The following is a 17,000-nucleotide window of genomic DNA, read 5'->3' on the forward strand; positions in this document are numbered from 1 at the left end:
CACTCTGCTGTCCACACGGGCTCTAGGAGTTGGAACTGACTGGACGGCACTAACAAAAACTGGGTAATCCAGGATAACCTCCCCATCTCAAGAGCCTTAACTTAATGCCAGCTACAAAGTCCCCGTTACCGTCTGTATGAGTTTGCTAGAACTGCTATGACAAAGTGCCACCAACTGGGTGGCTTAAAGCAAGACATTTATTCCCACGGTTTTGGAGGCCAGAAGTCTGAAATCGGGGCGTTGGCAGGACCACGCTCCCTCTGAAGGCTCTAGAGGAAAATGCACTCTAGGCCTCTCTTCCAGCTTCTGGTGCTGCCAGCAAACCTTGGCGTTCCTTGACTTGGGACAGCGTCACTCCAGTCTCTGCCTTTGGCGTCACATGGCCGTCTTCTTCCTCGTGTCCGTCTCTGTGTCTCTTCTTACAAAGACGCCAGTCACCTTGGATTAAGGCTTTGCCTAGTGACCTCATCTTGACTTGATGGTGTCTGCAAAGACCCTATTTAACAAGATCAGGTTCACAAGGACAGGGGGCTAGGATGGCAACATCTCTTTCTGGGGGACACGGTCTAGCCATCATACCCTGTGAGGTAACATATTCACAGACTTTGGGAAGTAGGAGGGGGACATCTTTGGGGCGTTGTTTGGCCTTCCACACTGGCCATTTCATTCACTCATCCAGAGAAAGTTCATTGAGTATGTCCTGTTCTAGGCGTGGTACGTGGGGGACATGGGACAATGTACAAGACATGGCTTTGGGGAGACACGTACAAGTACATAGGATATTCAATTAAATTGTGACAGAGGCACTGGGTCTGGCAGGGGAGAAGCGTGGGGTAACCCAGGGGGGATTTGAGAAGGCTTCCTGGATGGAGGGGACATTCTAGCTGAGAGCAGAGAGGGACCCTACAGGCTGAGTGGCAGCACGTGGAGAGGTGAGGGGCAGCCTGTTTTCGTCAGAAACTGCCAGAAGTTTGGTAGAGCTGGAGAGCGAGGCCGATGGGGAACTTTCCACTTCCTGGAGGCGGGGGTCCTCACGAGCCCCAGATGCCCATCCCGTTCCCAGCATGCTGCAGGTGCTGCAGACACCCGTCATTGTGAGCAAGTCCTGGCTGCTCCCTGCACCTCTGCTCCTCACCTGCACCTTGAGGGGGTGGACCCGGGGATCCAGAAGTTCCAGCCACCCCTGTACACCTGTGAGGGGGTCAGCCGAGGCATGAATCAATGTGTGCATAGGCCTGACATCTGTGACCCAGGGTCACTCTGTCCTCCATGTGCTGTAGTCAGAGTCAGGATTCCTCCCCCTCTGTCCACCCTGCAGTCCTCCAGGTGGTGGGGGTCACCCACTGTGCCCAAGTTCCCCCACTTCCAAGGGCCATGATGTCCTTGACTATCCAGATGGCCACGCTCTGCAAGGGGACGAGTCCATGGCCCTCCCCAGCCTTCCAGAAACTCTGCAGGATGGTGCTTGCCTCTCTGGGCCTCACTTGCTGCTTCCCTGCTCTGGGATCAAGTCTCAGTCCCCCCTCGACCACCCCCTGAGGCTGTAGTCTCCTTGCAAAGGACAACCCCCACCCCAGCCAGGAGCACAGCTCCTGCCCCAAAGCACCGTTAGCAGAAGCCAGTGTGCATGTAGCAGACTCTTCCTGAAGCTGTGGGAGGAGAATTACAGCACAGGACGGAGACAGCTTAAAATAGAAGCACAGAAATCTCTGTTCCTGAATTGCCCGCCAATCCTCGCCGCAGGGTACCATCCTGGCATCATCCTTTCAGGGCCAGCCTTCCTCGGCGCCATCTACTTCCGGTGCGGGAGAACTTTCGTCTCTGTGTGTGTGTGTCTGTCTGTCTCTCTGTCTTTCTGTTTCTCTCCCCTCCATTTCATCGTGTCTCTCTTTCTCTCGCACACCCATGAGTTCAGGAGCCTCGGGGCTGCTGCCAGAGGGAAGACAACATTCCAGTGCCTGTATCACACAGAACTGTCAGCTCGTTCCTCGACCCCTCTCCTACCTGATCCCCTCCATAACCAAATCCCCCTGAAGTGTTTTCCAGAGCGCTCCAGCCCCTTCGCCCTGGTCTCCACTGCTACTAGGCTGGCCGGTGCTTACGACAGCTTCCTCTGTACCCTGCCGCAGACCAGATCTTAGGCCCTGCTCAGAACACCCCATTCCCTCCATCATCAACAGCCTCTGTGCCCGGGGAGTGTGGACAGTCAAAATTTTCCTTCTTCAAAGCGAACCCCAGGGATGAGAGACCCCAAACTCTTGGGTCCATGTCCAGTTGAGGCTCATTGTCTCTGTCCCAGGGTACGAGGTGCTTATTAGCTGTGTAACCTAGGGCAAATTACTTGCTCACCCTGGGCCCGGGTTTTCTCACCTATAAACTGAGGTTTCTATTAGCACGTGCCTCCTATGGTCTTGTGAGGATTAACTGAGCTGATAGCTGTTAAAGCCCCTAGAACAGTGGCGTTTTTTATACCACTAATAATTGGGTTGATTATATAGTGGTACGTTATTATCATGATTTATTACCTGGTACATGTACTTTCTCCTTTAAACCACTCTGGGCAGAGTTTTGCCTTCTTTCCTGAAGAATCTTTGCAAAAGCAAACCCACACTTAGAGCCCATCTCGAGCCGGCCACCACCTCAGTGGCCACTTCCTGGAGCACAGCTGTCCCCCTGCAGCAGGAAGGGGCACACTGTGTGTGCCCATGGGTGTCTGAGGATGCACACGCGGGCGTGCACACGCCCTGGACTGCTGCCTCTGCCGACACCCGAAAGCCCGTGGGAAGGAGGAGGCCCCGGGGGCCCTGCAGCTGCTGGCCACCGCTTCCCTGCAGCCCGGGTCGGCTCACCCTCTGCAGGGACACCTGCGGGCAGTGCACAGAGGCCCTGCTGGCCCTGCAGTGGATGTGGCGGCCCAGCTGCCTTCCTTCCCTGAGCGCAGGTCACTTGAGGAGAAGAGGCCTCAGGGATGGGGCCTGGGGAGGGGGCACAGTGGCGGGAGTCCATTCCTGCCAAACCTCCGTGCTGCTCCTTCCCTCCCTCAGCCTGCCTCCCCCCCACACAGGGCGCTGGAAAGAAAAGTCCCGGGACCAGCCAGTGATCCGCCATCCTGAAATCTCTGTCCCTGAATGCCACCTGGGACCTAGAAACTGTGGTTTGGGTGGGAGACAATGTGTGTGTATGTGAGTGGACAGTGGTCTCTCTTGAGTGTATGTAAATGAGGAAGCCCAGAGGACCTGCGTGTGTGGTCTCAGCGTGAGAGGGAGAGTGTGGAGGGACCTGTCACCGAGTAAGGTGGACTTGGGTGTCCTGGGTGACCTCAGATGGGAGTGCCCGTGATGTGTGTTCATCCTGGGAGTGTTGCCCCCATGCACAAGTATGTTTATATGAGTGGGCATGTATGTGTGCATGTGTGTGGGTGTGCACAAATGCACGAGTGTGTGTTCATGTGGATGTGTACACACGTGTATGCGTGAGTGTGTATGAGTGTGCATATGTACATGTGTATACACAACCGTGTGCATGCATTTGGGTAGGTGTGCACACGTGTATGAGTGTGTGCCTGAGTGCATTCATGTGGTGAGTGTGCACACACATGTATGTGTGTTTGTAGGTGCGTTGCATGAGTGTGCCTGCATGTACACAACTTTGTACATGTATGTGTGAATGTGCAGGCATGTGGGTGTGTGTAAGAGTGCACGTGGATGGGAGCACGTGAGTGTGCACACTGCATGTGAACACGTGTGTGCACACGGGTGCGTGTGCACTGGTGTGTGTGTGTGCATATACGTGTGTGAGTGCATACACCCCCCCCCCCGCCGTGTGAGCATCGTTGCGTGCCTCTCTGGCATCTGATTTATTAACGAGGACAATACAAGGAGAGTGTGCCTATTATTTCTGGTGTCCGCATCAGCTCCTGACAGCTTCGTGGAATTGAAATATCTTATTTAATGCGAGTAAGAATCATTTTAAATATCAACTGTGACACTCAAGGACTCAAACCACAAAGGGCATTGTGTGTTTCCGCATGTGCTGGAGAAGATGCCACATTGGTTAGGCAGCTCTTTTCTCCCCTGCCCATCTCGTGTCTCTAAAAATCCAATTATCTGTCCTGGCTCTTCCCTGAGTTGTCGTCGTGTGCCCTCCACCCCGAGCCCATCTCTTCATCTCGGAAGAGTGGACTGAGACGGCGGGGTCCTGCCGGGTTAAATCAGGACAGTGCGATGGAGCAGAGAGAACGGTGTGGATTCCTAGCGCATCTCCCTTTCTTTCTGCCCCAAGTCTGGCCCCCAGGGCTCTCTCCTGTCTGCCCGCTCCCTTTGACCATCTAACTGAGAGAAAGCAAAGCTTCCCCCATCCAAGGGATGCCTCACCACTCTGCAGCTGTCAGGAAGCCTGGGGAAGCTCTACGTGCTGTTGCGGAAAGCTCTCCACAGTATCTGTCACACGCACAAAGCAAGGGGCAGGACGGCGAGTACAGGAGGCCGTGTCTCCTCAAAGGGGGAGGGATTATGAATTGGCGTCGGCTTGCATTTGCGTAAAGAATTCTGAAAAGATACTCAAGAAACCATTGACAGTGGTTTCCTCCGTGTGTGTGCTGGGAACTGGGAACGACGGGGCAGCTGGGGGACAGGGATGGGAGAGATGTTCACTCTCTGTCTTGCCTTTTATTCTTGGAATTTTGAATCCCGTGAATACATTTCCTATAATAAATCAATAAATACCTTAGAGGAGGGCCAAGAGGTGGATGAATTCAGGCGTTCACCAGCCCCTGGAGCCATGCCCCTGCCACTGTTCCTTATTAGGAGAATGAGGTTGCAGGTCAACCAGGAAGAGGGGACACCTACCCACCATCACTGGTTCTCATCCTCAGAGAAGCCAGGCTCAGACCCTCCACCTTGAAGACTCACAGAGGTGACTGGGAGGTTGGGAGGTCAGGCTGGTGAAGAGAGGTTCACTGGGGTCAAGAGGCTGAGAGGCGTGGCCTTTGGAAGGGGACCTGTCATTCCTTTGCTGTCCCCAGTGTCCCTGAGGAGGCAGGACAAGAGGACACAGTCTCTGCCGGCAGCTGAGAAACTGAGGGGAGGCCCCTCTACCGATAAGAAGGCTTAGGTAACCAAGGAGGTGTGGCAGGTCCTTCCCTGGTGGCTGGGGACAGTTGGAGTTCACATCCATGGGGAAGTTGAAAAATTTGCCAAGCAAATATGTGCTCCCCTGATGCTGGGCATGGAGCCCTTAATGGCTCCCCGTGCAGGTGTGGGGGGTCCTGCCACCCCTTCCTTGTCCTCCTGTCTGAACCTCCCCACCTCACCCCAATACCTTCCACTCGCCACCCATGACTCAGACATTTGCTCCCTCGTTTGACAAGCGTTTATGCAGCACCTGCCGTGTGCCAGGCACTTAGGTCCAGGGCCTCTTGCAATGCTCACATCAAAGACAGCCATCATTGTCCCCATTTTGCAGGTGGGAAAACCGAGGCTTGCAAGTTTCCGTAACTTGCCCAGGCCACATGCCTAAGAGCAGAAGCAAAAATCAAGCCTAAATTTCCCCGAGTCAGAAACCCCGGTGCTTTCTCCAAAGCCGAGCTCCCTCCTGGGTGGGTCAGGGGCAGGCCCTGCTGCACAGGCCATTTCCTCCATCCACTGCCCCTGGACAGGGCTGGGCTCGTCCAGTTCCCTGCCAGGGGGGCAGCCACAGGGGGGTGGGGTAGATAGAGCTGTAGATGAGTGTGTCCTGAGGGCCCAGGAGGGAGCACCGCAGGGGACACTGAGCACCGCAGGAGACACTGAGCACTGTGGGGGACGCGGAACACCATGGGGGACACTGAGCACCATTTCTGCCACTACCACGGATGCTGGATTGGCAGCTGAGATGCTGGCCAACTGCCTCCCCCCACCCCCTACCCCCCTGAGGCAGGGAGACCAGAGCTGCAATTTGGGTGGAGGGAAGAGGATTTTCCTGGGAGGAAAGGCAGTGGGCGGAACTGCTACTTTAAATAATGTTGCCTACAAACCAGAAATAGGTCTCCCAGGCCCGAAGCACCGGAAGCAGCCCTGGGAGAGGGAGGCGGAGGAGCGAGACAGGGCTGCGCCCCGCTCTGTAGGCCAGAGGGTGCCTGCCCTCAATCACAGGACCAGCAAAGGCCCAGAGATGGCTCCCCTCTCCCGGCCTCCGGGGAGGGGCAGGCCTGCAGCCCGCTGGCCCTCCTCAGGGCTCCAGGTGGGGCCTGGGCCTCTGGCTGAAACAAATGGACATAGAGCCTTCTCCAGAAATCTACCTTTATTAAAGTTTAAATTTTACCACGCATCACTGACATCAGCAAACACCCACATCCAACGAGTCCCTGGTGTCTTCTTTATAATGTATACTTAAATTATATGCTCAAAGTGCATTTTTTAATTTTATTTTTAAAATAAAAGGAATATATGCATACGATAAAGAAAATTCTGGTGGCGTAGACATAAAATTGAAAAGTAGAAGATCCCCTCCCTCCTCATCCCCGACACCTCTCCCAAAAGGGAGATAACACGTTCTGGGGCATCCATCTCGAAAAAATCTTATGTACATGCCAGAGTCTAAGTGTGATTATGTGTGTGCGAATATACACAAATATAGATACTATTTCAATTTACCCTCATGGCACCATACCATTTACACTATTCTTTGACTTTTTTTTTTGGTCCACAAACTCAAATTATTTTTATTGGGTCAATTTGCATGATCCTAAACATTAAATTAAGAATTTGGTAGCCTGTATCAATAAATAACAACTTATCAAGAGTATAAGGATACATTATCACTCTTGTCCCTACCATTCCAGTTTTGTTGGTTTATCCCTGTCTTTACAAGCAATGCCACAGTGAACATCCTCGTATCAATTTTTTGCCACATTTTTGCAAGTATCTTTAAAAGGCCAGTTCCCAGACATGCAACCCCTGGGTCAAAATGCTTGCATATTCTTATTTTGATAGAGTTTGCTCCAAAGCCCAGACCAATTTACACTTCCACCCGCCAACCCGAGGATACCCCCAACTCCCAATCTTGCCAACACTGGATGTGATCATCATGAAAATCTTAGGCAATCTGATATGTGAATATTGTCTTGTTTTGATTGGACTTTGTTTCATTGTGACAGAGGTTGAGCATCTTTTGAGGAGTTTCTTGGCCATTTCTGTTCATTTTCCTCTCCCTGGTCCCTTTTTAATAATATCTGATTCTGTTTCCAAAGATAAGAGCTTTTCCAGGCAATCTCTGCTTCCATCTTCCCTCTCAGATCACGCCATCGTTTTCGAGACCCAAATAGTGTCCCCAAAGCTGTCTCCCCTCCCCGCGGGAGAGACAGGGCAGAGGCAGGAGACAGCCTGTGATGGGCTTGAGGACGGGGTGGGAGAGGAGCGGGAAATTTGCCAGGGCTCTGGCGCCAGCTATCTCCCCATCATCACGCTGTGCACAGTGGCCACGGACAGATAAGGGCTGCAGCCGGTAGCAGAGATAAGAGGCTTGGGCAGCCAGAGGTTCTGGAGAATGCCACACAGCCAGAGCCAGAGCAAGCTCAGCACAACCCACCTGTGTGTCTGGGGCTCGGGCAGTCCCAGGAGGGAAGATGGAGCCCTTCGGGACACTCTGTCAATGTCGGATAGTAGCAGCTGGACCTAGGGGCAGAAAGACTCTGTGGGACCCTTTACTACCTATGAGACCACAGGTCAATGTGAAGATGTTTCCGAACCTCAATTTCCTCGCCTCTAAAATGGAGGTGCTAATAAAAGTACCCCCTCCCTAGGATTAGCATGGAGATTAAGAGAAAGACTGTCAAATGCAGACCCACGACCATTCGCACCTGTCCACAGAAAATAAGAAAAGTGAAGCTAGGGCCGTGGGCTTTGCATAAAATTTGTTTAATATTTGTTAAAATTGCTTTTATGCTGAAGTGACTTTTCTTTTTTGTGATCTCAAAAATGTCTATTTTAAGTAAAATACTGACCATTTCTATTTATTTTTCTCTCCCTGCCTGGCACTTTTTCATATTATCTTTTTTTAGTGTTTTGTTGCTTGACTGTTTGTCTGTTTTCATTTTGGCTGGTTGGTCTTGATGATCTTACTTGGCAAACTTGACGGTCTCATGTGGCGCCCTTTTTTTAAGTGTTCCTGGTCCACGATAGCCAGTAGTCTGGGAACTGCTGTGTGAAATGAAGAGGTGTATGAGAAGCACTCAGTACTGTGTCTGAGGCACAGGTGGTGCTCAGAAAGCAGTAGTTGTGGTTTCATCATTGTGAGGTGATGATGTCAATGATAATGACGATGATGATGATGATGATGATGATGCTAGGCCCTGGCCAGAACTCATGCAAAAGAATACTCGGCACCTCTTGGGAATCAGATTGCTCTGTCCAAGGGTTGGCATAGCCTGGGGACAGGTGGCCATGAGCTTGTTCACCAAGTCAGCTGGGCAAACCCTTGGACACTCGAAGACAGGGCAGATATCCTAGGCACAAGCCCTTTGATCCTTTGAGGTCCCTGCTGGGTGGTTTGTTGCCCAGGGAGAGGAAAGCTGATCACAGAGGGGTACCAGGGGAACTAGTCCCCTCCGTACCAGAGAGCACCACCCACCCATGTCCTGATGCCAGAAGCTCCTCTCACTGGCCTGGCCTCCCCCTGCCTCTCAGCCAGGTGAGCACACCACACACCTGCTCTCCAGCTGCCTTTCCCCCAACACTAGACTCTGCTGCTCTCTGGGCCAGTCACATGCTCCCGGAACAGGCTCCCAAGGGTTCCTGCATCCTGGCCCCACGGCCCCCACATATAGACAGCCAGCCTGTCCTGCTCAGAAGGCTCTGGCTTTTCCCCTCCACAAAGCTCCAGTGGAGCATCTGTGACTTTAGGGATGGACCGATGCAAAGCAATAGGGGGAGCATGTAAATTTCCCCACCTTTCTCACCTCCATCTGTTTCAATTAATATTTACAGCACAGTCCTGGGCCTGGCCAAAATAAGACGCCCCATCTTTCTCAGTCATGCGAGTCCCTGGCAGGGGAGGATGGCAGCTTCCATCAGACCTGACAGTCCTGGGAGACCTGGTCGTGGCCAGGGTCAAGGGCTCAGGCACAGCACCTCCCATCCTGGGAAAATGCAGGCTACTTCCTGGGCGCCTGAGCAAAAGCCTTGTTGCTTTGGGAGGGACCCTTCTATTGATAAGGACCTTTCTGTGACCCTATGACATTGCCAGAGAGTCAAGAGCTCCCTGGCTCTTCATTACAGAAGAAGGTGATGTGGCAAACGACCTCTGCCCTCCCACCTCGGTCTGACCCGTGCATCCCTGCAGCTGCCTGACTTGCTCACTGGCTGTCTCGTCCGTCCCCAGGTACATGATCACCAGCCTGGACCGCACCCACGCCGGCTTCTACCGCTGCATCGTGCGTAACCGGATGGGCGCTCTGCTGCAGCGGCAAACTGAGGTCCAGGTGGCCTGTGAGTACCACGGGGGCCTCGGGGTGGGGTGGGGGGAAGCAGGAGAGGGGCTGCGGGGTCCTCACGCACTAGCCGCGCTCCGGGCAGAGCCAGTCCCAGCCGAGGCCTCCCATGTTCTTTGGGTGCTCATGGTGACCCTTGCCGCTGATCCAGGCCCATGTCCTCATTTACAGTTGATGGAACCAAGGCCCGCAGAGGTGCTGGGAGCTCCCAAGGCTGAGGTCACACACACATCTGCTGGCTCTGAGTTCCGCTCTCTTTAAATGGGACCAACTGCTTCGTTTTTTAAAAGGAGGCCCTGTCACCTGCTTTGAGGGCCTCCTCTGAGTTTGGCCTCACACGTGGGGGGTCCTCATAATAGCCAGCCCAGACCCCTCCAGCTATGGGACTCTTCTTGGCAGATTTCCCAAGACCCCAGGATCTTAACTTCTCCATCCTCCAGCACACTCAGCCCTGGAGCAATAACAGCGTGGGGGTCCCCACGATCTTCAGGGGGTGTTGGGAGACGCCTCATGGTAGGAGAGGGGAGATGACAAGCCGGGGCTCCCAAAAGGCCCAGGAAGGCAGAGGACAAAGTGGAGGGCCCTCACCAAGCCTTTGTGGGTAACAGCCTTCTCCCCAATGCCACCAACCCCAGAAGGGCTTCCTCTCTTGGAAGAAGGGAGGGCAGCTTCAGAAGGATGCAAGGGTGTCACAGGGCCGAGAGCAGCAATCAACACCCTCTCCTACGACTCAAGGTCCCCTTCCCAGCCCTACCCCTGTCCTAAAACAGTGGCTGTGTGCTAAAAACAGGTCTCATTATGGGCTGCTTCATTCTGGGTTTTTAAGGGGGAGAGGTCCAAGTTCATGCAGTGGGGTAAGGGAGTGTGGAAGGCCTTAATGAGCCCTGAAATTTGAAAAAAAAAAAAAAAAGGGGAGCCCTCTCTCACCACAGCCAACAAGGATTTGCCTCTGATTTAACACAAGAGAAGCTTGCTACTTGGAGAGAACTGAGGGAGAGAAGCCTAAAAAAAAACCTCAAGTGAGGCAAAGAGTGTTTATAATAATTATGGAAAACAACTATAATCAGAAGTGGAGATGGATTGTCCCCATAAATCAGCACTAAAGGCAGCTCAGCTTACTCCAAAGAGCGGAGAAGCCCTGGATTAAGATGATGGATCAGGGCTGCTGCCAGCCGCTGGAGGACTCCAGGAGCTCCATTCAGCCGGTGCCCGGAGTCTGGTGGCACAGCAGGGACCGTAGGTCAGCCTCCAGAGAGACTGCACACGTGTGTGTGCATAAGTGTGTATGCACGGGTGTGTGCCTGGGTGTGGGTTCGTGCACCTGTGTGTGCAAATGTGTGTCTGGATGGATCTGCCTCTTTGTTCCCTTGTAGTGGGAGAAAACGCGTGTGTGTGTGTGCAAGTGTGTACACATGCATGTATCCATGTGCGTGCACACGTGTGTGTGCAGATGTGTATGTCTGGGTCGGTCTGCCTCTTTGCTCACCTGTATGCAAGAGAGAACATGTGTGCGTGTGGGCTCATGTGCATGTGCCGTTGGAACTGCCATCCAGGACACCAGTCAGTCCGGGCTCTCGTGGGGAGGGTCTGTTCCAAGCCCTTGGCTCATAGACCGTAGGAACTTTCTGGAGTTGAGAGCCCCTGAGATGAGATGACAGTCTGCCCCGGGCTGGCTCTGCTGATCAAAAAGATTAAAGAATGGAAGCCAGTTTCCCTGGGGCTGAGATTCTTCTCTCCTTGGCTGCGACAGGGATCCGTGTGGCCAGGACTCAGCCCCCAGCCCCCATCCCTTACGCACACTGCTTCTCACGCACGCACAGCCCAGCATGGGGATGCTCCCTAGAAACCAGGCCAGACAGGTGCGTGGGCCCTGTCCCGACCCACAGGGATCCTCCTGCCCCCACGCTGAGGATGGGTGTGACCAGGCCCACATGCAGAACAAGCAATCACGGAGCACCGATGGTGGGCAGAAGGCCTTTGATGAGGACCTGGTGCGTCTGGCATTTTCTGCGTGCTGCAGAGAAGGGCTCAGACCAACCGACGCTTCCAGCCTGAGAGGGGGTGAGAGGCAGGTGGCAGGGACTCACACTGCCCCACTTCCTAACCTGCCCAGGCACAGACCCCCAAGGTGAGGTTACCCTGAGCTCCCCCTCAACACACACTGTGGGTTCTGCAGGTCCTGGACCACCACAGGTGATGCTGGCAAGGATGACCCCAGGCGGCAGTGACAGGCAGGGTCCTGACCCAAATCCCTGAGGGAGTTTAGGGACTCTGCAGTTGCTGAGATCTGGTGTGAGGGGACAGGGCCAGTCGGGGGGAGGGCACCCTACAGTGTGGGCAGGCTGTGGGGTGCCCATCACCGTCAGAGGCGGCGCGGCTTAATGAAGAGCATAGGCTTTGGTGTCAGACGGACCACACTGAAATCCTGGCTCTGCCCTTGATTGCTGTGAGACCCCAGGGAAGTGACTAACCCTCTTTGTGCCTCGCCCAGCTCAGGTTCCTCATCTATAAAATGTGTCTAATACGGTTATCAGACTATGAGGGGTGAACATGATGCAGTCTACACATCTGAAATTTATATACTGTTATAAACCTCAAAAAAAAAATGAGTCTAACAATACCCACCTCCTAGCCGTGCCTGGGAATTCCTTGAGATCATATGCACCAACGCATCCAGCCAACGCCCGTAAATAACACTCTTTCAATCAGTGGGAGTTACTCCTGCAATTAATAGTCTATACCGTCATTTTAAGGGAAAAACAGGCCACAGAAGGGAATGGCTCCTGGCGAATGCTGAGCAGTGAGCTGGCACTCTCCCCTGTGCCATCAGGCCACCTCTCACGGGGGGATTCCTGCCCTGCTCCTTCTGCCCTCCCAGAGCCCTGTGTCACCCTGGGTGCCTTCTGGACACGGTTACAACCACGATTGTCACCGTGTGGCCAGCAGGCTACATGGTGCTGCTGCCGCTAAGCTGTACAAATGTGGTTACAGGCCCCTGGCAGAGAGCAAGGGACACCTTGAAGGGGCCAAAGGGGGCACAGGTGGGAGACCCAGCCTCCCAAGCACCAGCCACAGCTCCCCGGCCGGCACTGACCACCAGCCCCTCACACTGCGCTCTGTGGCTTCGCGGGTCCTGAAGCCCTTTCCTCCTTGACGTCATGAAGCAGAAACCTCTATGCCGCCCTTTGAGCCCTAAAGCCAGCGAGTCAGGGGAGCCCTAAAAACTCCTGTCTAGCTCCAACCTAACAGGATGAAGGTTTCACCCACCCCTGGTAGCCAGGGTGGGGCAGAGACAGGAGACTCACCTCCTGGGTCCCCTCCCTCGCTCGACACGCTTGTTGCATCCCGGGGCCTCGGGCTCTAGTTGCAGAAGCTGAGGAATCCACTGTCCAACCCCTAGTCCATCTTCCAGGGCGTCCGGTGTGGGGAGAAGGGACACCTGTCAAAACCATGCTCACCCGTAACAGTGCGCTCCTGCGTGTCTGTCCCCTCCTGTCCTTATCCCAGCCTGCAGAGAAGCCCCCATCCTCCTGGCCCAGAGGAGGAAGCCGGGGCTCGGCCGGGTGAGGTGGCTCCCCTAAGTCAGGCAGTTAGGAAGTACCAGAGCCACGACCCGATTCCGAAATGGCCCCCTCACCACACTGCCGCTTGAGGGCGAGAAAAGTCAAAATGGGATGGGGGACATTACCTGCTGGGGTCAGGGTCAGGACACCCCTGGCCTGTAATGTCCCATGTGCCAACAGCCCTGCACATAGGTGCTGTCCCCACGGGACGAATGCCGTCTCCCCACCAGGCGGGTGACCCAGTGGATGAAAATGCTCATAAGAGCTCCTGGGTTCCTTCGTGAGCCAGGTCGCGACCCCTGTGCCTAAAAAATGGTCATGCCGGGGCATGGGGTCAGAAGGGGTGCATTCCTGCCCCAACCTAGGCACTGGCTAGCTTAGGGCTCTGGGCACCTGGGGAGCAGGAGGCAGTCCAAATGAAGAAGAGGCCTCCGTCCCTCTGGAGAGGAGAGCTCACCCCCGAGACCCCTCAGAACACCCACAGACAGAGGCCCTAAGCGGATGCTGAGGAGACACAGTGGAGCCCCCAGAACAATCCATCTTCCACTGTCATCGTGTAAATGTCTTTCCTCTGCGGGTTTCCAGGGACAGGTCTGAGAGGTAGGAAGGCATGTGTTATGAGCTGCATCTAACAATAGGGAAACTGAGGCTCAGAGAGGTTGGAGGACAGCCCAAGCTCCCACAGCCAGTATTTCTACCATCTACCTTCTCCTGCCTCGCTACCATCACTCTGTAGGAGGCAACCACGAACTCGGCCTTGGACTCAGCCACGAACCCCAGAATCAAATCCCAGCTCACCTCTCCCTAGCTGTGTGACCTTGGGCAAGTTACTTAACTTCTCTGTGCCTTCTCTTCCTCACGTGTAAAAAGGAATTCTAGTATTAGTACCTACCTGCCCAGGCTGTCACAACGATTAATCCATCACTGCACACTAACGATCGTTTATGGTGCTCAGCCTGGAGAACATTCAGGGCGGCAGAGTGGGCTTGCATCTCTCTGCAAGGCCAGCCTGGGAAGGTGTCCCAGAATAAACATTCACAACCTTTCTCCTCCTGTCTACCTAAACAGGTACATTCCTAGCCACCTGCTCTGCTCTCCAGGGCTTGGGCCTAGGGTGAGGCAGGTAAGGCATCCAGGGTGCAAAACTTAAGGAGTCGCTACCTGCCAGGTGCACACCCCACATCCGCAGGACCCTGAGAGCGGTGCCTCATTAAATCTTTCACTGCATCCACCCTGTGCCAGGCCTGGGGATCTCCCAGGTTTGTGCCCTAGACCCCCTGCATCTGTCTGTCTGTCTGTCTGACAGTCACTCAGATGCACATGGTTCTGAGGACAGGTGGCAGGTGGCTGCTTCTCCAAACCCCTCTGCCTCCTGTCCTTGGTGTCTGCCTCCCAGGGTGGGAGGGTTTGTCTTGGGGCTCCAAGCAGCCAGGCCCCCTGGTGGCTGGGATCTGGCCAGGCAGCACCCCCGCACCCCGGCTCCCACCCGCCTTCCCAAGGAGGGACTATGAATTGAGTTCTAATGAGAAATTAATACGGCAGCTGTGTTAACAACTCATGATAATGGCAAAGTCGTTACAAAAAGATTCTTTGCATGTTTTTAATTACAGCAATTAAGGGGGAAGTCAATAAACATCAGCACCCCGCCCCACCAGCTCTCTTCTTGCCCCCACCCTGGAGTCTCTTTGTTTTTTTTAAAGTCGCCATAAATTTCTGGCGCGCGGCAATTGGGCTGAGAGGCTGTGAGGGTGGGAGAGCCTGTCGGGTCCACAGCTTCCCGGAGGCCGCCTGCTGTCCACATCCAGATCCCGTGGGCACCTCTCTGTTCTCCTCACCTGGGCCACATCCCCGGCCCCTCCCTCAGCCCTCACCCAGTTGGCCGTTAGCTCAGACTTGAAACCCCCCAGCTCCAAGCCTGGCAGACACCACAGGGCAAAGGGCCCCGGCCCGTCAGGGGGCCTCGCCTGCTGCCCATTCTACCTGGCAGCCTGGCAGCCACCCGTGCAAAAAGGAGTTGAGGGCATCGAGCCCATTGTCACACGGGCTAGGGTTGATGCCCCAAATGCCACCAATGGACCCGTTCTTCTTAATTCTCAGTGGGAGTGTGAATATTGAATGTAGAGTATTTAGGGGCCATGTGACCGTTCAGAAAAACATTCCTGTGTCTTTCTGGAGCCCCCAATTTACCTGCATGTTTAACTCACTCATGAAACAACTGTTGTTGTACACCCACTGCATGCTCAGCTCTGTCCTAGGCGGTGAGGGCACAGGGGACAAAACCAAGACACACGTCCCTCCCCTCGAGGAAAGTAGTAGGGGCAACAGAAGTTAAAAGGAGAATATATAATAGAGTATAGAAGGCCCACGCAGAAAAATAAAGTGTTATAAGGAAAAATGAAAGCAGGTGAGAGACATGGAGGCTGGGCCAGGGGTCCTATTCGATATGGTGGCTGAGGAAGGCCACCTGAGGAGGTGACACTGAGCAGAGTCTCAAGGGAAGCAAGGGGTGAGCCATGCATACAAAGGGATAAGGTCTTTCCAGGCCAGGGAATAGCAAGTGCAAAGGCCCTGGAGCAGACTTGGGTGTCTGAGGGCAGGGTGGCTGGAGCAGAGTGAGGGAAGTAGAGAATGGAAGGAGATATGGCTGAGGAGGTGGGGCGTGGGGACAGACAGTGGTGTTTTAGGATGCAGTCAGCACTTCAGATGTTACTCAGAATGCATGGAAGTCACGGATGGTTGTGGGCAGAGGCATAGATAGGATCTGATCAGAGAGAGAAGCATTGTTTTCATAATATACAAAACCACAATGAAATACCATTCCATGCCCACAAGATTGGCAAAAACCAAAAAGTCTAGCAAGACCAAGTATTGGTAGGAGCTCCCATCCCTGCTGGTTGGAGTGTGAATTGGGAAATTAGTGCAAATTTGGAAAACAGTTCAGCATGATCTCGTAAAATTAACATGTGCACCCCTACACCCCAGCAATCCCGTTGTCAGGCACATGCTCTGGAGATTCCCTTAGCCGTGTGAGCCAGGGGACCCCCATAAGACTGTTCTCAGCAGGACAGCAAAACAGCGGAAACAAACCCCATCTACAGCAGGACTGGGCTCCCTCAATACACGGACACCCACACAGCGCGAAAATGCCTGAACCAGGAGTGAGGACATGGTCAGAGTGCCAAACAAAAGGTGACACCCGAAAAGCAAATCACAGTAGAGGATGCAGAACTCCCAGGTATAAAGGCTTAGAAACAGACCAAATGAACCTTCAACTCTTTGTGGATGCATGGATGTGTGGTGAAACTTGAAAAAACAAAACCAAAACAATGGCGTGATTGACACGCATTCAGGATGGCAGTTACCTCTGGGGAAGGAGGGGATGTGACTGGGAGGGACATCATGGGGAGGGGGACAAGGTTTGCTAGTGTTCTATTCCTTATGCTGGGTGGCAGGTACGTGAGTGTTCATTCTATTCTTCTTCTCTAAACTATACATATAATTATATTCACTCTTTTGTGTGCATGACATATTTCACGATAAAAAATGTTTTAAAAATAAATAAAAGCAATGAACATGTTCTGAAGCAGAATGTATGCTTTACGAGACCTCTTAGGATATAACAAAGACATCAGGAATAATTTTTAGGCCACATCCAGCTGTGCCGCAGGCCCACACTTTTTTGCTCTTGAGGGAATTTGTTAGGAAAGTTGGATCAGTGCTCCAAGGCATAACATGGTGTATTAGCAAGCATGTACCTTGGAGAAAAAGTGTAGTAAATAAACCCTTATCTCTTTTTATCTCAGTGTGAGTGAGTTGTCCTGGGAGATCCTGGATCCCCAGCCCCTGTCCCTGTGTGGCCCTCCTTTTCTTCAGCTTCTCCTGCACTGAGTGGACTCCCTCTTAGCAGCCCCTTGCTGCTGCAGTTTAGGACATACGGGCCTGTTCCCTGGGCCCTGTGAGCAGAGGCAAGG

At 53.6% G+C, this 17,000-nt stretch overlaps 1 protein-coding gene across 2 annotated transcripts in view; it reads left to right on the forward strand.

The window, feature by feature from the left end:
• The window catches only part of SDK2 (sidekick cell adhesion molecule 2), a 273,751-nt gene that overhangs the window by 145,503 nt on the left and 111,248 nt on the right, over positions 1 to 17,000 (forward strand). For both annotated transcript variants that reach the window (XM_005597218.4, XM_023652110.2), the window contains exon 3: positions 9,358 to 9,464. In XM_005597218.4, the coding sequence (XP_005597275.3) occupies positions 9,358 to 9,464 (107 nt within the window). The remainder of the gene's footprint in view (positions 1 to 9,357; positions 9,465 to 17,000) is intronic.

The sequence above is a fragment of the Equus caballus genome, chromosome 11, assembly GCF_041296265.1.
Source record: "Equus caballus isolate H_3958 breed thoroughbred chromosome 11, TB-T2T, whole genome shotgun sequence".
In the NCBI taxonomy this organism is placed as follows: Eukaryota; Metazoa; Chordata; class Mammalia; order Perissodactyla; family Equidae; genus Equus; species Equus caballus.